The sequence below is a fragment of the Bos indicus x Bos taurus genome, chromosome 17 (genome assembly GCF_003369695.1).
Source record: "Bos indicus x Bos taurus breed Angus x Brahman F1 hybrid chromosome 17, Bos_hybrid_MaternalHap_v2.0, whole genome shotgun sequence".
Taxonomy (NCBI): Eukaryota; Metazoa; Chordata; class Mammalia; order Artiodactyla; family Bovidae; genus Bos; species Bos indicus x Bos taurus.
The window spans coordinates 53,172,185-53,193,632 of NC_040092.1; the positions used below are offsets into that span (position 1 = coordinate 53,172,185).

Below are 21,448 nucleotides of genomic sequence, written 5' to 3' on the forward strand. Positions count from 1 at the left end.
AAAAGGCACGAGGAAGGCTCACTTCTAAATACGTGATAGCAGCTGACTCACTTCTGGTCAAAGCACTGAGCTTCTTGATTGACTATTGGATTGAAAGAGCAATGCGATTGTGTCTTGAGTTGATTTCTATGCATACATTTGGAACTGTACCAAATGAGTTGGAACCACCACAAGAAAATAAGTGCTAGAAATGATATAATTCAATACTGCATTCTCATTTTGTAAGAAAAGTAGCAAGTGTCTAAGAGATGCATTAAAAACATGATTTGAGTATTTTCCCACAGATGTTTGGTTCAATGATAAGAAAGATGTCAAGGGAAAAACTTATTATTTCTAATATATGTTGCTTAGGAATTGTGTATATTGCCATGGTTATACTCTGTGTGGCAAAAGATTATTTCTCAGGAGTATAAATTGAACTAGTTGGATACATACATAATAATTACATTCTTTCATGTTTAATCCCTTACACGGTTGATTCAACAACTACAAGCATCATAAAGAAATAACTTTTGCATGTTTCCACTGAAATTTCTATTGATATTCTGGCATTTGGCATTTTGTTTAAAAATATTCCGCAACAGAGACAATCATTACAAAAGGTGCTTTATCAGTAGAGATGAGGTGTTAAAAAAAGAAAGGCTAAAGGGGAAAAGATTAAGACTAATATTATTGGATGATAACTTGTAGGTTATTTTAATTAGTCAGCATTTTAAAAATCTAATAGAATAAAAATAATAAGCCAAAAATTAACCATAGTACACAGCAAAAGAAATTTCTAGACTATAAAGAATTTAGTCATATATGCAATGTGGGCATGCTTAGTCACTCAGTCATGTTCAACTCTTTGCAGCCCTAAGGACTGTCACTCACCAGGCTCCTCTGTCCATGAGATATTCCAGGCAAGAATACTGGAGTGGGTTGCCATTTCCTTCTCTATGCATATATGCAGAAAATATCTTTATATAGTGCAAGTTATGAGATAATATTACCAAAATAACTTGAAAAACCATGAGTTTTAAATTTCAAAGTACTGCATGGATTCTCTTCCTATGCATGGAAAGCTAAGAGTAGAAACTGTCTTTATACAAATATGTTATACTCATGTTGGTTTATCTAGAGAAAAAGAATAGTGATTAAGGCCTCCTTTTCCTCTTAATTAAAAAAAGCATTAAAACTTTTAATAATAAAAATTGCATATTAATTGGTTGATATATCAATAGAGGAGATAAGTGAAACAGAATAGATTACCTTGAAATAAAACCTAGTACATGACATAGAAGCTTAATATATAATAACTGTAGTAAATGTTATAAACTAAGTAAATATCATAAGCTAAAGGTAATATGACTGTTCAAGAAATGATGGGATATTGGAATATTGGGGAAAAATAAAGGATAGATGGATATGTTGGATGGATCACACTTGAAGAAATCCATTTCAGATAAGACAAAATGTTCAATGGAAAAAAATCAAGGAAAAACAAACAAAACATGAGTGAGATTTAAATGATCTAGGATATAGAAACAGTTATGATATAAAAGCAATATACAGAAAAAACTTTTAAATGGTTACATTTAAATGTGCTGCTGCTGCTAAGTCACTTCAGTCATGTCCAATTCTTTCCAACCCCATGGACTGTAACCCACCAGGCTCCTCTGTCTATAGGATTCTCCAGGCCAGAATTCTGGAGTGGGTTGCCATTTCCTCCTCCAGGGGATCTTCCTGACCCAGGATCTAGCCAGCATCTCCTGTGTCTCCTGCATTGGCAGGCAGGTTCTTTACCACTAGTGCTACCTGGGAAGCCCCACATTTAAATGTAATAAATATTTAAACATTTTACTTATTAGTTACTATATTTAAAGTCAAAGTTCTATAAGTTGAATCATAAAGAAAAATTTATTTATATGAAAAATTCAAAAAATGTTTACAAAAAAAAAAAACAGGATATAAAGAATCAGTGCCCATGATAAACAAAGAATTATGTTAAATCATGACTATTCATGCCCCCACGTGGCATCCACACAGCTATCTGACAAGGAAGAAGTATTAAGCCTCTTGTGTGAAATTGGAACTTAAGGAAGTTTAACTTTTGCTTTTCATTTAACAAAGATTTTTTATAAATAATGATACAATGCTGATTAAGTGTTCTTATTATCACTATTGGGAAAGGAAATTGATATATGTACCCATTTTGGAAAGCAACTTGGTAATGCAAAAAGAGGCCTTTTAAAATTTCATTGCCTTTGGCACAGTAAAAGGCTCTTCTATCAATCTTCCTAAGAAAATCATTGACTATGTACTAAGATTTACATATTAAATACATAAAAACAACATTATTAGACTAAGAAAAACTGGGAACATTTTCAATGTCTAAAAGAAAAATGAGTACATACTGATGCACCTACCCAGTAAAATATTATACCACCATTAAAAATGGTATTAGATTTTAAAGATCTAGGAAAATAACGACATGACATTTAAAAAGTGAGATAGATCTAGATAAAAGAAAGAGTTAAGCTTGACAAACAGCAGATCTAGATGGCAGAGAAGACTTTATAGTTTCTTCAAACTGCTGCGGATGCAGCAATGAGTGACACAGGAGAAACTGCCAATATATAATCAAACAAGTAAATACATATTAAAATGCCAGGGTTATGAAAAAATGCCTCTGTATATTTACCTCTACTAATACACACATGGCACAAATACACACACAAATGGGACAAAACAAAACTATCAATAACAATGAGTACTTACATTTGATCTAATCATGAGATGATAGCTGACTTTAATTTCCTTCTACCTATTTTGATATTCTAAAATAATCATCTATTATTAAGATAAAAGGAGAGAGACTATAGACTGTTACTGAAAATACTATGAAAATCATAAAGTTTTACTTTGATATTTCCTGGTAGGGTACAGAAGACATAAAAAGAAATTTTCTGTTCTATCTCTTGACTAAATCATTTGACCACAACTACATATGGAAATTTGTGTCCTAGCCAGTTAAAAATGGAATAAACGAGGTGTGTTAGGAGAATTATGAGAACGAGATACAGGGTATCTTGTGTTCCTGGGTGCCCCTGGAGTAGCCATGTGAAGTTGGGGAGGCCAGATTGAGAGGTGGGGGACTTCTGGGAGGAGTTGCTGTAGAAATGGCAACTATGCTCCAATAAAAATTAACTGAAAAAAAGAAATAACAACAGTAGGAACTGAATTAGCACTATCTTTTAGAGAACAGGAAACTGCCGCTCTGTTTAGTCACAGAGTTGCATCATAAATTCGACAGTTTGAAAGCACCTACATATTCAAGTGAAAGCTTTCTCCCTTGCTGCAGTTCAGAGTTCAGGTTGTGGCTTGGCAGAAAGACAGTTTCATGGCCCAGACAGAGATATCACTGAGTTTAATTTGCAGCTCCATTCCACCCCCCATCTTTGCCACTGGATCCCCTCTCCCTGGCGAGATCACATGGCATTATGAGGATCAGTAGCTAAATACATACATTTAAAACACATTTAACCTTTCCTCTATCAGACTCCGAGCAGCTATAAAACAGTCTTTTAGAATCATGACCTCCTTTTGCTATCTATCTCATTCATTTTTTTTGTCATTTTCTGGCTCAAAGAAGAAAAAAAGAATTAATCGTGTCTTCTATATCAATTTCTCTTTTGCCTGCCTCAGGCCAAAATAAAGGAAGTGAGATTTTGACTGTTTGACAATATCAATGCAGGGAAATTAAATATTGCCCCTCAGAGAGACTTCAGAGCTCTTTTAAGAACTAGTCTATCTCTAAAGATTAGTTAGAGAAAAGTTTTTAAAAACCTAACCATTTCCTTATAATGGCCTAATATTCAATATTTCCTAATCATCAAGTTTCTGTTTTGATTTTGCAACTAAAAGACCTTCAATAAACGACCTGGAAGAGAATACTTAATTCAAGTAGCCTGGGACTTCTTTGATTAAGTGTGTGAATAACAGTTTTAGAAAGTCGAATGTAGGTAAATGTTAATATATTTGAAAAGCAGTTTTGTTCTCTTCTCAAATGACATACAGGTGATTCCTAATGATTATATTCTCCCCTCAACTGTTAACAATTTTAAGGCTACAATCTTGCCCTATCCATCTCTTAGATTTGTATTCAAACATTATTGCTGCTGCTGCTGCTGCTGCTGCTGCCGCTTCAGTCATGTCCGACTCTTAGCGACCCCCATGGACTGCAGCCCACCAGCCTCCTCCATCCATGGGAGTTTCCAGACAAGAGTACTGGAGTGGGGTGCCACTGCCTTCTCCAATTCAAACATCATTACCTGTTTAGAAAGAGGACTGGAAAGGGATCAAGACTGAAACTCCTAAATACAAGCAAATTAATCCACCAATCCAACAACTGACTTCAACTGTTTTATCTTTACAAGGAAAGGGTTGGAAATTTTCATGGCTACTTTCCTTCAAGTTCTAATACCCCAGGCCTTTGTGGTTTATTTTTTCAAGGTCAAGTTCAATGTGTTGTTAATTGTGACAGTGAGTTAGTCTAATAAACTGGGCCACAACAATGCCAATGTGTGAATGGAAGAAGGTAAATGGGTAGAGAACTATTTTTACACAGAGGTCACATGAAAATTGAAATAATTTAGCCCTTTAGAAATATTATTACATGCTTTGCGATCTATTGTTGAATGAATGACCTTGACTGTACAATATTGGAAAAGAAGAGAAAATGACGTCATGAAAGGCCAAAGGAGAGACGATTTAGACACTTTAGGACAGCAGATGCCTATAAAAAGCTCAGTGTGATAGGCAACCTACCAGGTTCTGGAAACAACTCAGTTTAAAAAAATCATGCATTATAATCGCTAGTCTCTTTCTCATTTTATGGTACATGATTGTATTATAAGCTTTACTTTTTCACATATTATAAAATATTTGATTGTTATGCCATAGACTTAATTTCATAAATTATCTTCCATATAATATAGTATATCCTACCATATAAAATATATGGTGACTCCGATGGTAAAGAATTCACCTGCAATGCAGGAGACCTGGGTTTGATCCCTGGATTGGGAAGATGTCATGGAGAAGGGAATGGCAACCCACTCCAGTACTCTTGCCTGGGAATCCCATGGACAGAGGATCCTGGGGGCTACAATCCAGAGGGTTGCAAAGAGTTGGACACAGCAGAGCAATTAAGCACAGCACACCATATAAAATAGTGGCCTTTGTATTTCATCACTGCATTCTCAACAAATTTGCATCAGTAATGATTATTGTTAAGCTTTTGATACTTCTATCTGTCACATGTTTATAATTTTAAGAGAGGAATAAAGAATACCTAAAAGTGGGGTATGAGAACATGGTACAAGAGTAAATAGTTGCAAGAATCATCTGATGTTTAAAAGCTATGAGCTAGTCTCCTTAGAAAACCGATGAAATACTACATGTCTTTGAAAAACAGCCTCCGATGTCAGAGATCAGAAAAGCCTAACTCTGAGACTGAGATAATTTCTGCTTCCCATGGCAAAGCATTTCAAACAAGGGTGTCTTTTACCTTGTCATAATGGATTGCAAACCCAACAATTAAGTAGTGCAAAAGAAAAAAAAAATACTTTGCCCAAGTTTACAAATCCTGATCTGATAACCCTTACTGGATTACAAAAGAGCTGATGACATGGTGTTTGATGACAACAATAAAACGTAAGTGGCCTATCATTAAATAAGCATCTACTATGACCAAAATAATGTCAGACACATCGGTATATTGTTTCTGATTGTCACCAAAACTTTGCAAGATAAGCATATGAATACCCACTGAACAGTTGAGTAGAAGAATGAATATACATTTTTGAAAGTCTTTACAAAAAAAACTCTCATTCCTTAGGTAGGAAGCATACAATCCTAAATAAATCAATAATTCTAACCTAATTATTATAAATGTCTAACACTTAAGATAATACAGCTATCATATATGTGATAAAATTAGTAAACAGATCCAGGGTTCATCATCACATTTTACTGATCATCCCAACAAGTGTATTAACATCTATATTCCTCTTGGCACACTCCACATATCATAAGATCCTGTGGTTAAGGTGGTCCCAATGAGTCAGTTTTCAGAGCTTGTATCTCCCCCTAAATCTTCAGGTCTGATAAATTCTCACATTGGGATGAGGGTGGATGCCAGTTGGGCTTTATTACCCCTACATGTCCATCCAAACTTCTTACCATTTTCTAAAGTAACTCAAACACTTCAGTCCTGTCCAATCTCCCAATCACTATGTGATCTAGAAAGTGGTCACAGTTGACACTTTTTCTTCCTCAGAGAGGTCTCATAAGTTTCATCCCTTGGCCATGCTCCCCAGACACCTTCTACTTGTTAACCTAGGTACTTGCATGTCATCTATAAGAATCACAGAACATACTGGAGTTGGCAGAAAATTCAAGATTTGCTATTCTACCCTTCCTTTTTTTGCACTGAGACATCAAAGGCTCAGAGAAGATAAAGGATGCAGTTACAGACACAAAATCAAGTATCTCCAGAACCAGACTCGTCATCACTTACTTCAAGTTCAGAGCTTTTTCTACACCAGTGTGAATCTCACTGTGCCTAGCAGTGCTAACTGCCTCCCAGCCCAACTTTTGTCCTGTACTGATATTGCTACTTTCCTTGCCTCCTTACACTCGTTTCCCCTAGAATCCAAATGTTTGAATGTCAGATTTTTTAAACCCATCTTATTTAAATACTTCCAAACTCTGATACAGGATTTCTTTTTTTCCAACTATTTTTTTAATTAAAAGATAATTATTTTACAATATTGTGATTTCTATTTGACCTTAAAAATCTAACTAAGGATTTCTGGATTTCATCTGTCTTCCTAGTATGTGACAACTTCCCCAATAATATAGACCTGTGATGCTGTATATGCTTCCCCACATTGGTTCCTATATATTCAGTAATCTAAAAAGAGAATCTTTATATTATAGAACTGGAAGCAAGTTTAGGCAATGGTTTCTCTGATTTTTTTCAACCTGAATATCTAAATCATTGTGGCTAAATGATAACCTGTTTAGCTTGATTTTGATCATTCTAATGCCTAATCAAATTCTCTTTGTTTCAACACATATCAATAGAAATTGTATTCTAAAATGAACCCTCTTCTCATTTAATTTAGCCTCAGTTGCTCTTTTATTGGTATGGAGAATAAATGACACCATTTTTTTTCATTAAAAAAGACAATTGTATAATTTTCAGGAGAGTTATATGTAGACTATGCTGATTCAGTCTTTTTCTCTAAGTAGTTTGTTTAGTCCATATCTTTAGGCTTGGGAGTAAAGAGATTAAGATGCTATTTGATAGAATTTTCTGCCACGTTTTTTTCACCTTGTCTGACTCTAGCAATGGTTCAAGTCCAGGACACAACTACCTTTTCTAAGGTACATATAGCTGATTCACTTCAACGTACAGCAGAAATGAAAACAACACTGTAAAGCTCCAGTGTTGTCAATTGTACTCCAATTAAAAAAAAAATCATATAAAAGAAGAATGAAATGTGACTTCTTCGATTGGAATTCTCTTCAAACTGTATATATGTCACAAAAAGAAAATCCACTGAACATGCCACCAGGGTCATCCTCCCCGATCACTGCTTCATGTACACCAAAAACATTCAACATACCCCTACCCACCCCATCCCATAGGGCTCCTAGATCAGGTCCTAAATTTTTGTAATGGAGGATAAAGCTCACCTCACGCCAGCACCCACATATTAACTACCACTGGGTCTTCTTATTCATCTTCACAACCCTTTACTTTAGCTAAAGGAGTCCACACAATATTCCCTAAAACCCTATGCCCATCTGCTATCAGAGATGCCCTCACTTCTCTATTCTAGCCTTCCAGGTTCTGCCCTTCTCTAAACTTCCTCTTTCAGAGCCAAGTTACATCCTTAGTCAGGCATTACACCATCACCCTGCATACCCATGGGTCACATCTGTTTTGCCTCCAAGGAGAAGAGCTGGCATTTGAGAAGAACTCTGATGGATGGACCTAGAGATTATAATACTAAGCAAAGTAAGACAGAAAGAGAAAAATACCAGGATATCGCTTATATACAGAATCTAAAATATGACTCAAATGAGTCTACCTGTGGAATAGACTCACAGACTTAAGAAATAGATATGTGCTTGTCAAGGGGGAAGGGGGAGGAGAGAGGTGAATTAAGAGTTTGGGACTAGTAGATGCAAACTATTATATATAGAATGGATAAACAACAAGGTCCTACTGTATAGCACAGGGAACTGTATACAATTTTCTGTAATAAACCATAATGAAAAGAATATTAAAAAAGAATTACATATATGTATACTTATATAACTGAATCACTTTTGCTGTATACCAGAAACTAACACAGCACTGTAAATCAACTATACTTGAATTTAAAAAAAAAGAAAAGAAAAGAAAAGTTCTGGAGCCAGAGAAATAGTCCATTATTATATCAAACATGGATTATAATCCTAGTCTTCTCATGTACTAATTACATGGCCACGAGACGTTAATTCACTTCTATGTGCTTTTTCAACTGAAGAATGGAAATAAGACACATTATATTGTTAAAAATAGTGAAGTGTTACCCTGAAGTAATCCATCTATTACTTAGATAACAAGTATCATATTTTCAATAATGCATTTTTAAATTAGGTGAACATTCACACACATACATACACACCTTTCAGGGCTAAACTAGTACTTGTGTTCTATTTTGTGTCAATTCTGTAGTTTCCTCTCTGGAAATAAAAATTTCAGCACATGATACCAGCCACTCAGATCAAGAACCTGTTTGTCAGATTTCATAAAGGAGTTTCTTGGGAAGAGAGGGAACCTAAAAATAGGTGACTGCACTGGAAATACAAATAGTCCATCCATTATGGCAGCACCATTGGCCAGTGGAGTGATGAGGACAGTATGGGTGTGGGTGTGCAAATATTTGGTTCAGACAGAAAAAAAAAAAAAAAAAACCTGCCAAGAAATTCATTCTGATTAAGATGCATGAGCTTATTACCACCTGAGGGAGGTTAGAAACTATTAAATAAAAAGCAGTTCTCATCATCTTCTGAACCCTTTAACTACTAATAATTGGGCACTTTGCTGATGGTGCAGAACAACTTTCCAAGCTGATTAATAGGTCATGTGTGTTGAAAAGGCACCTTTGTTCATAAAACAATTATGCGAATCCTCTAATTTTTTCCAAAGATTATTAAATATTCTAATCTTTGAAGAACATAGGTTTGAGTTGCAGATGGTATTTGTATATTACTTGTCAGGCTCTTTAACATTTTTTTATTTTCACATATTTTATCCTTACAACCCCATGGGAACCGCAATATAGGGATTAATACCCTCTATTTAAAGGGGGGTTAATAAAGATTCAGAAGAAATTTAGAGGTCTGACCAAGGTGAAACATCTCATTAAGAGGAGACAGCATTAGAATTTTTATTCCCTGAGCAAATGCTATTTTCAAAGATTCAGTAAGTAAATATTTTTATAGTTCATAAAACTGAAGGAAATGTTGCTTAACTGGAAAGTCTCAACTCTACTGGGTTCATTTTAGATGTTTACATTATTGGAATACATTTTTAGCTTACACCTATACAGATTCAAAAGTTGCTCATTTTCCTGAGTAGATCGATAAGCTGAGTCAATGTTTGAATACGACTAGAACAAAATTGTCAAAATTATTTCAGGGCATGGCAAGCACACAGCTAGTGGCCTACTCACATCTTATTTCTTCCCATGATAAACAATATGGGATATCCATCTATTTTGTGAGAATCTTAAACTCTGTTTAACGAATAAATGAATACCAAGCAGCAGTTCAAGAACTAGATATTAGTGTTCTAATAAGTTTTTACCTAGTATAATCCAGAATGTAAGATTTAGTTATGAGCCATCTTTTGAGTACAATCATTGATTTTCAAATCCAGGCATAGAGAAGGGTAGCTTATCTGCATAAAGCAGAATACTGATGATGGGAGCTCCTACAGTGATGAACTCAAAAGAAGGAGACAATCTAATGACCAACATTACTTCTAATTGCGGAAGGTATTTCCTTTCAGATAAGAGGATTCTAACTCTGCAACATCTAGGGTTTGAGGAATTAAATGACATTTGAAAGTGTTGGTGACTTAGTCATGTCCGACTATACGACCCCATGGACAGGTGCCCGCCAGGCTCCTCTGTCCATAGAATTCTTCAGGCAAGAATACTGAAGTGGGTTATCATTTCCTACTCTAGGGGGCACTTCTGATCTGGGGATCAAACCTGGGTCTCCCTGCATTGCTGGTAAATTCTTTACTGTCTTGAGCCACCAGGGAAGCCCCCAAAGGACATTCTTGTTGTACCTAATAAAGTCAAGACATTTGATCCACCCTATTTATGCCAGCCAGCCAATTTATCAATGTTTAAAATGCTTATAGAAATTAGCATGTTGATAATCAACAGATGCAAGTAAAAAATATTGGTACCCCAGTTCAAAAAGGCTACAGTAAGTTTCCCAATGTTTCTTATATGAATTTTATCTGTTTAAAGATATGGAGGAGATTCATATTTGGTAAAGCGTTAGATTAGACAGCATGCAAAGTCCCCCTCCAGTTCTGAAATTCTTTGATTCTATTCATCATACCACTTGCGGTCTCTTGTTTTACATATAATTAATGGGAACAGAAACATGGGGTAGAACCAACACTATTGTTCCTAAAACATATGTTTATGGATTTAGACTCAAAACATAAACTTCAAAAAAATTAAAATTCAAATTTAGAGACAACTAAATTGAAAGGACATAAAACAGTCAAAAGCATTCACCTTCAGATTTTTGCCTCATAATAGGGTTCGAATCCTAAAAATTAAAATATTCTAAATATCTTCCACAAAGCACATGAAGGATTAATATCTGTCTTCTTTGATTACTGCTTGATAAAATATTATAACATAATCCTGTAATTTCTGCACCACTTATTTGACACTTTAGCCTTACATGAACAAACTGTGTTTGAGCCAAATTTATGCATATGTGAAGCTGAGAAATGCGAAAATTGTGATCGCAGGGTACATCAACCTCATGTTCCATTAGAGAGAAATTTTTAGACCGCACAAAGGCAAAGAGGAGTAACTTGGTGACCTTGTTCTCTGAACACAGAATCATCTCTTCTCTGTGTCATTTGTACAAATCCTGATCTTTTGTCTGCCTCAGTGGCTCAACCAGCATAATTATCCTCCTACTCTGAAAATAGTTAAAAATACATCTGCCAAACTTTTTATATATATTTCCAGAAGAAATACATAAAGTAGAATGATTTCAATTTAGGTTTCAATTATTTCAACAATTGAAGAGAAACACTGTCACATATTAAAATAATCCTAGCAATGCTTTATTGCCATTAATAAAGAGATGCCTCATTTTGCCAAAGAAATCTTTGTAAACTTGGGTATAAACTCAATTTTACAAATTAGCTTCATTAGGAGACATCATGTCTAAGAAGTTCATGTGGCAAAGACTTTTACAAATTAATTCTGCTTAATAATCCGTATTTTTCTAGATACATTTACCTATAGTGAGGTAATTTTCTGTGAAAATTAGTTTACATACCTTAAGAGCATATAACATTTAAGTATTTATAAAAGACACCTTGGGAATACTCTAAGAATGAAAACAATATTACTTTTTACTGTTAAAAAGATCACAAAACAATATTACTATAATCTGTGCATATATACACTATATGCTATTTTCTAGCAACTATTGCATTAGAAAGCTAGAAAGCATTTAAGAAGACTTGTCTTTCATAGAAAATTACATCCTTTAAATGCCAAAATGCAAGACAAAAGATTTCAAGTCAACTTTTAATGTTTTGTCATGCAATTTTGCTTCAGCATATTTGGACAATTTTTAAATTGCGTTGTTTTACCATGACTTTAATCATATTAACAGTTTCGTATGTCCTATAAGCAATAGGCATATAAAATCATAAAATATTATTAACAAATGCCTTTACTCTGGCTTACTACAAATCAATAAGGATAAAAACATACATACTAAGAATTTAAGACTGCATCATTTGAACTGAATGTAAATAACATGGTTATGGACCATTTATGAACCACTCTGATCGATCCCAGGACCTTAAAGGTCTTTGGGCATTTTTCCCAAACCAAATTTCTCCTCTTCTAAATTATCATTGGTATAAGGTGTGATGACTTTCAGGCATCAATTCATACAAATTGAAAGCAGGCAAAGTATTAATTAAACTTGACACTCTGATTATTTAAACCTTCTATTAAAGCTGATTAATCATAGCATGTTGATAGCCTGCTCTTCAGTAATGACAGATGATATCAAGGCTTACTGACTTTCTCCAAGTCCACTATTTCCAACTCTTCAGAACAGAAGGAATAAATGAAGTGAGAAGAACACTGGAACAAGTCTAATAGACAGACTGACTAATCTCAGACCCCCAAGGTCAAACTAAAGCAATCCATTTCTTGGCTTTCATCAACACAAGACATGATTTATCCATCTGAAAGCAGGATTACAAACATTATACATCTCAACGATATGTTCTTTGCACCATGTAACTTTTTGAACAATGATAGATTGCACAGTTGCCAGAAAAGTAATGTCATGAAGCAAAAACTCATTATATTTTCAAATAAAAACATTTTGACTTTTAAGAACAACTATACACATTAACAATTATTACTATTGCACACTTCATTTTGGGGGGAAATATCATTTTAAAATTCAGATATTCCTTGGGACTATATATCACCTTAATGGTCCAAACTTTAGACATTTGTGCTCCTCAAAATATGATTCTTACTCTAATATTTATTGTTTGGGGAGCCAGTTACCATGCTATAAATAATTATTAAATGAAATAATTTTATATTACTACAAAATTTTAATGATATTCACTGTGTTTTCACAGTGAATATTTAATAACTCCTAAAGATGGGAATACCAGACCACCTGATCTGCCTCTTGAGAAATTTGTATGCAGGTCAGGAAGCAACAGTTAGAACTGGACATGGAACAACAGACTGGTTCCAAATAGGAAAAGGAGTTCGTCAAGGCTGTATATTGTCACCCTGTTTATTTAACTTATATGCAGAATACATCATGAGAAACGCTGGACTGGAAGAAACACAAGCTGGAATCAAGATTACCGGGAGAAATATCAATAACCTCAGATATGCAGATGACACCAACCCTTATGGCAGAAAGTGAAGAGGAACTCAAAAGCCTCTTGATGAAAGTGAAAGTGGAGAGTGAAAGTTGGCTTAAAGCTCAACATTCAGAAAACGAAGATCATGGCATCTGGTCCCATCACTTCATGGGAAATAGATGGGGAAACAGTGGAAACAGTGTCAGACTTTATTTTTCTGGGCTCCAGAATCACTACAGATGGTGACTGCAGCCATGAAATTAAAAAACGCTTACTCCTTGGAAGGAAAGTTATGACCAACCTAGACAGCATATTCAAAAGCAGAGACATCACTTTGCCAACAAAGGTTCATCTAGTCAAGGCTATGATTTTTCCTGTGGTCATGTATGGATGTGAGAGTTGGACTGTGAAGAAGGCTGAGTGCTGAAAAATTGATGCTTTTGAACTGTGGTGTTAGAGAAGACTCTTGAGAGTCCCTTGGACTGCAAGGAGATCCAACCAGTCCATTCTGAAGGAGATCGGCCCTGGGATTTCTTTGGAAGGAATGATGCTAAAGCTGAAACTCCAGTACTTTGGCCACCTCATGCAAAGAGTTGATTCATTGAAAAAGACCCTGATGCTGGGAGGGATTGGGGGCAGGAGGAGGAGGGGACGACAGAGGATGAGATGGCTGGATGGCATCACTGACTCGATGGACGTGAGTCTGAGTGAACTCCGGGAGTTGGTGATGGACAGGGAGGCCTGGCGTGCTGCGATTCATGGGGTCGCAAAGAGTCGGACACGACTGAGCGACTGATCTGATCTGATCTGAAACAATAACTCCTTCCATAGATCCAAAGCCACTTTTAGAGAAGAAAATATAAATTATAAGAAACACCATGGGAACATTTTTTAACACTACAAATATAATCATATAACAGGAATTTTGCCCCAAATTTTAGTGTTTTATAAGCTTTAAAGAATAGATGAGACTTAAGAAAGAAGTCATGAGCTATTTGGATTCCATTATTAATATTCCATTAATTTCCCAGTGTATCTCTCATTTGCTACATTAAGGAACTGTTCTATAAGTCATAGTCATAATAGCAGTTCAGAAATTATTCCATAGAGCAATGTTAGTTAATTTGAAAGATTTCCACTGAAATTAAATTATATGTAAAGGGTAACTAATTGTGATCATGAAACCTTATTCTACATTCTGTATATTTTAAACCACATCACTACTTTCACTGATCTAAATTAATGATCTCTTTTTCTATCAGGTCACAATTTTAGGGAAATTATACTGCCCAGGTGGAAAAGGATAGTAAAAAGTATTGTATCTCCAGCTGATGATTCATTTCACCAGCTGCCAGAATGGTGCCCATTACAGCACACCTGGACACATGCACCCCTGACTGATTGGGAAGCACATTTATCTTGGCACGTCACAAAGGAGATGGAATAATAATTATTCTCCCTTGTAACTAAAGGTATTTGAGAGCTGTGTCTCCCTACAAAATAATACAAATTACACAGCCGGACAAGGTCTGCATAATTTTACCATCTGTTCTCTATATTCAACCATCAATATTTCCCAAAGCAGTCTGTTTTTTTAAAACAATTATGAGTTTTAAAAGACTTGGATTAACTGTCAACATTTCAGAGGATTATTATTTTTAAAATTAATGCATTGAATATTGGTTGATAAATACATATTACAAATTAATACTTTCCATTAGGTACTTTCCATAGTACTTTTTATTAAGGGGATTCTGCAAACTTCTCATATTCTGATTCTGAGAAAATAAATGTGTTGTCTGAGTTTTACAAAGAATCTTCCATGCAAAAAAATGGAATATCTGAGTACCTAACATAAAAGAACAGAAAGAAATCAGAGGTTTCTTTCTTCAGCTGAAGTCTTGGCAGTTACTCATCATCTTAAACTAAAAATCTAGGGATCTGTACTCTTTCCTGAAAAGTTCCTTAGTTTAAGAGCTTAAAATATAATTTTAAATTAAAAATATTCTAGTAAGAGTTAATGAAATTTGCAGAATCATAATTTGCAATAAAAGACAACATTTCATCCAATGTAACCAGTGATAACAACCTTAGTCTTATACAAGTTTCAATATGGTATGAAATAATGTTTTTGTATTTCCTTCAAAAACACCAGAAAAAAAGAATTGCTTAGGACATTGAAAACTAGAAAACATTCTTATGGGAGTAACATTTTACCTTGTTCCAAAAGTAAGAATATAAAAGTATTAGCAACAACCAATTGTGTAGAGATCAAAATAACAGTCACTAATCTACATTCTTTATACATATCAACTCATTACTACAATCCAATAAGGCACATACTATTATTATGATTACTTTTTGAGATGAGGAAATCTCTTTGCAACAATGATGATGATGGAAAATCATTGAACCAATACATCAAAGTTCTTTAGTATTTGTATATCTATTGATCGTGGACATTATCTATGTGTGAAACTAAGGCTCTTTAAGAAAAAGAAAAGGGGAGAAAGAGAATCCTTGACTGGCATCTCTCTGACAGAATACATCAAAAATTCAGATCAAGCTAATAATGGCATAGTCTTGATATGCTTAATATGCACAATAGTATTATTGTATACATTGAAAACAAAACCTATGCTTAAATTATTAAATAACATTAAAAAAGAATATGAATTATCTCCATGCCACTGAGGTACCATGTCATAAATGTTATATTATGGGTTCACATCCAAACCGACAGTTTGCCCTTGTTTTCAGAAGAAATTATCTCTGATAATGGATTTTAGCAATAGGTCTCTTAAAATGTTTTTAGACTTAAGAGACAGCCATAAACCACAGCTATCTCTTTCACACAAAGCAAATTCAATAAATACTTTACATGAAACCTAGTAAGAGAAGTCTTTTCTCCACATTGCTACTTACACATGAATTATTTAAAAAAAAAACAACAGAGCAACCTATTTATCTCTGTAATCAATAGATTTAGAGTCAAAATGTAGTTTATCATTTCAGAGTAATGCTAGAAAAACTAGTTTCTGGTAAATATATGTTCTCAACCACAGTTCTAGTTAAAAGATAAAAAGATTGCTATAAATTTATATTTCTCAATAAAAGAACCTTTTCACATGTTTAAATTTGCATAAAGTAATTTGCATAAAGGTTACATCAGATAGTATGAAATACTGTTTTAACCTCAATTGCTGGGTCGGGAATATCCCCTGGAGAAGGGCATGGCAACCCACTCCAGTATTCTTGCCTGGAGAATCCCATGGACAGAGAAGCCTGTCAGGCTACATACAGTCCATAGAGTTGCAGAGTCAGACATAACTAACTGACTTAGCATTCACACATGCTGGTTTATGTGTCCAAAATTCTGACAACTCTGGTATTTGGCCAGATTTAATCAGCTTCTAATATACTTGCCGCCAGAACTTTAGTCTACCTTCATTTGAATTGTCAACCCTTAGGCATGTTCTCTGAAGTCCAGGTTACTTCATACTGACTCACCTTCGTGCTTGTTTCCCTTTCTTCAAAGTCTGTCCCTTCCTCTCCCTTTATCTTCTTTTCTCTCTCTCCTTTATTACCTAAGGAACACCTGGGGCTTCTCTGGTGGCTCAGTGGTAAAGAATATGCCCGCCAATGCAGGAGACATGAGTTCAATCCCCAGGTCTGGAAGATCCCCTGGAGAAGGAAATGGTAACCCACTCCACTATTTTTGCCTGGAGAATTCCATGGACAGAGGAGCCTGGTGGGCTACAGTCCATGAGGTCACAAAGGAGTCGGACACAACTTAACTAAACAACAAGAATCACCTACTCATCATCTGAGTCTCTGTATAAGCAACATCTCTCTAGATAATATTTCCTCCTTTCATCTCTGTGAGACTGAGAAAATAATCTACTGTGGTACCAATCACACCATGTTACAGTTATTTGATTACATATTTGACTCAATGACTAGACAATAAAATCTTGAATGCAAGTCTTATTCATCATGTAAGATGATGCTCAATAGTTGGAACATGGTAGATATTTAATAAAAGTCAGATGGATTAAATAGCTTCAAAATTCTGTCTTTATCTTACACTGTACTACTTCAATTGTCCTTCTTTTGACTTTCTGGCCATAGATTATGTGATTTTCCTGTATAAAGTCCATTTTTTATACAAATCATAAAAATTCATTTTTCAAAGTTCTAGATTAAAAATAATTCATTTTGGAACATATATAAACCATCATGCCACCTAATTATAAAAGGATTTTTATCAACAACAAAAAGTAAAAGTAGTCGTCCAGCTTCTCAAATTTACAAGTTCCTATGATATTCTACAGCTATTTACAGGCTTTCATAACTACTTGTTCATTAATTACATCATTCTCCTTAGTTGGATAGTTATGAAAAAAATTCACATGAATCCTAGAAATACTCAAGTTTTGGAGTTCACAAATTACGGAACATTTGTGAGCAGCCAAGAGTCCATTTTAAGTTGTATGTATATTTTTAAGAAATGAATTACCTAAAATATAAATCTATTCTTTTATGCTTTCAGGTAATCAGACAATTTAAATATTGGATGTAGAATACACAATAAAGTTATTTACATCTAACTTATGATAAAATCAAGTACATTTTACTGCCCAAGACACTGATGATGATGATGAGAAAGCTAATTAGCCCCTGCTGAATTCCTTCTTTAGGTCCACTTTTTAACCATATAACCTTACATTTTATTCCTTATGAATATTTCACAGTAAATATAACTACTTACTTTTCAGGATTTTCTACTTCTTCAGTAACAAAGTTGAGATAAAACCTAAAAAGACATACATAAAGTACAAACCATTAATAAACTTTATGATCACTATCCAAAGTTTCACATTTTAAATATTTATAATCAAACTCAGAATTATAAAAATTTTATAAACAAATAACCTAAGATGAAATTCTCCAACACTAAATGCTCCCGCATTTTATTTTTTCTATTAAACATTATTTATGGAGTTCTTTTCTATTTCTTAATTTTTTTATGGCGGTATAACATGAACAGCAAACTGATTAGTGAACAGTGAACAAATCTTAATGTATAAACATGTAAACAGTATGTAAACAGTAAATGTGTAAATATGTATAATGTATAAACAGCAAACAAATCTCAACATATATTGATAAATTTTTATTTATTTATACACCTACACAACCAAAACAAAGATCAAAACATAAAACATTTCCAGTACCCTAGAGGGTTCCCTCAAGGCCCTTTGCAATCATCTCTTTCATCCTCCCATAAAGGCAACCACTATTCTGATTTCTATCACTATAGATTAGTTTTGCTCATCTCAATACAATAGACTAATAATATCTGCTTGTATAACTATTATACAATATTCCTTTGTGTCTGGTTTTTTTTTTTTTTTTGCTGGACTTTATATCTGTTGGCTCTCATCCATGTTATTGTATTTAGCAATATTTCATCATTCTTTATTTTTGCTTTTCATTGTATGAATGTAACACCAATACAGCCTACCACTGATGGGTATTTGAATTATTTACAATTATAGCTATTATGAATATGGATACCATAAATATGCTTGTGCATGTCCTTTTGGGGACCATACAATCATTTCTCTTGTGCATATACTCAGAATATGATCACTGGATCATAGGGTAGGTACATGTTTATTATTACATTATTATTATTTATTTATTTTTTTTTTTTTTTTTTACCATTTTTGGATTCCTAATTGCATTCCAGCAATATATGAGATTATTATGTGTTAGTCACTGGGGAAATAAAAGTAGGAAATCTATAATCCCTCTCCTTAAAGAGCTCATTGTTCATAGAATGGTCCATTGTGGATATAACGACACAGTGGGCAATGCTAGAGCACGTCCAGGTTACCAGGAGCCAGGGGTGAGGTCAAAACCAGACTGGCAGGGCATAGAAAGCTTTTGAGAGGAGGCATCACCCAAGTTGAGGCTTCAAAAATGCTTAACTATTAGCCCTGGTGAAATGACATAAGGACATTCCAGGTGGAGTATAACACATACACATGTGAGTGTGGTAAAGCTCTACATGCACAGAGATATGAGCTACAGATAGGTATTCTGCAGTACAAAGGGTGCCCAGGGAGAGAGAATAGAGTGTAAGGACAAGATGCCCTCTGGCTTCTGGGAATCTAGATTTCAGTAGGGGTGACAGGTCAATAAAAACTTGTAGGAAAATAGAAGTATGATAATAACATTTCTCAGTTTTAGGGAATTGGCTTACTAGATATGAACACTGAGGCAAATAGGAAATAAAAAATGGGATAAAAGATTTGCACTTTTAAATTGCAATTTGCAATTTGCACTTCTTCCTTTCAATTCAGTTTTCCAATATGCATCCCATCCAAATAATCTCAAGTCATAAAGCAACTATAAGAACAACATGAGGTAAATATGCCTTATGCATAATAGTAACTATGAAGTTGCCAATTTTTTTGTATATTTAGGCAGCTAATTTTAGGTCCATTGTTAGTCAATACACTATAGGCTGATACGAAAGAACATAACATTTTGAATATTTCCCCCAAGACCTGAACACTTCTGTCATCTCTTACATGACAAGAAGCATTCTAGACACATGATATTTCACTTTCTAGCCCCACAGGGTTGCAAATATTACCCTAAACTTATGGCCCAAGAAAAATTCAGATTCCTTTCCTTCACTTTACAACTCTCCTTATCCCACCCAGGAATGGTGGCTGCCTCGCATCCTTGACTTCTTTTTCCAGTCTAAAAGGACTGCTGGAGACCCTTTAAAGCCCTTAAAGTTCTCTTTCAAGGTTCCAAGATGCAGCAGACCCCTCAGATATGCACACATAGATAACCAAATCGTGAAGATGGGGAAACTAAGGGATCATAATGAATAGAGCTAGACATATAAGGACAAAGACCTTTCCATTTCTTCATTGTAGAGGCTTAGAAAATGTCCACAAAGTGAAAAAGTCATATTTTCATTGTACTCTTCCGTGTTCTTATTATTCCTTAGAAGATAAAATAGCCATAACATAGGTCCACAGAAGCACTGGTCAATAGGAACAAATTCTCTATATAATCTAAAACCAAGTGACTAGAATATAGTCCATCAGCCTTTAACATACTTAAAGTATCTCATAACTTAAAACAAAGATAAGAAAACCTGTCTTATTCCATCTTTATTCACAAGCAGGCACTTGATGCTCATAGTTGAAGAAAGCCAAGACAACAGGCCCAAAATGGAGTCGTTTATGCTTAAGCCTCATGCCACCAAACCAAAACATAATTCAGTTAAAGTCTCACACCTCCCAGAAATGGAATCCAAAACCAGTCAGTTAGGAATTGCATTATTTAAGTATTCTGCCTGGTAGACTCTTGCTAGCCCCTAAATGAAAATAACTCCATAATAATCAACCTGTTTTTTAGCTTAGTATAACTTTTTTGTTCCCACCCTTTCAGCCTATAAAAAGCTTTCTCTTTTGTACAGCTCCCTGGAGTTCCGTTCTATCTGCTAGATAGGATGCTGTCAATTCATATCGATTTTTTCTCAAACTCTTAAAAATTTTAATATGATTCAGTTTATATTTTAATAAAGTTAAGGTGTCTGATATTTTAAGGACTATATGTGAAGCAGAGGTGATCTAAAAGGTTAGCAGCCAAGGATATTTTTTAATGACTAGAAAGTAATTTTCTAAAAATAGAGGTTGTAGTTATACCAGGAAGGCAAGCAAAAATCAATACTTATATCTGGAATATGCACTCTGAGGGATTTGATGTGTTTGTTATAAGCCCAAGGCAATGGGAAGTACAAGAAGAAAATGAACAAAACAAAATCCAAGGAGGGAGAAAAAAAAAAACTCACACAAAAACCACACACACACACTTAGAAATCTTTCCAGGCCTCTCACTTCAAAAATAGCCAGTTCCTTCTAAACAGTTGTTTTAGAAACTGGTCTTTTTCCAACAACGTTAAGGAAAGAAAGGAAATATTTATGAAAAAAGAACCCAATTTCAAATATTTTCCATAGAGAAAAGGAAAGGACTTGGGACATGGTAGCAGGGTGGGAAGGAGAAAGCTTCTTATTTTGGTCCAAACATTCACATCCTGTGGGAAATATACCTTTATGCTCTCCTAGTCTCCAGTCACGCATCCGTAGCGTTCTCTATACATCTACTCAAGTTCTCTAGAGAATGTTCACAAGATCT

General features: G+C 34.6%; 1 protein-coding gene across 1 annotated transcript in view; it reads right to left on the reverse strand.

Annotated features, from left to right (window-relative positions):
- SLC7A11 (solute carrier family 7 member 11) overlaps positions 1-21,448 on the reverse strand; it is an 86,956-nt gene that overhangs the window by 36,299 nt on the left and 29,209 nt on the right. The window contains exon 6 of the mRNA XM_027567367.1: positions 17,994-18,038. Coding sequence (XP_027423168.1) covers positions 17,994-18,038 — 45 coding nt within the window. The remainder of the gene's footprint in view (positions 1-17,993; positions 18,039-21,448) is intronic.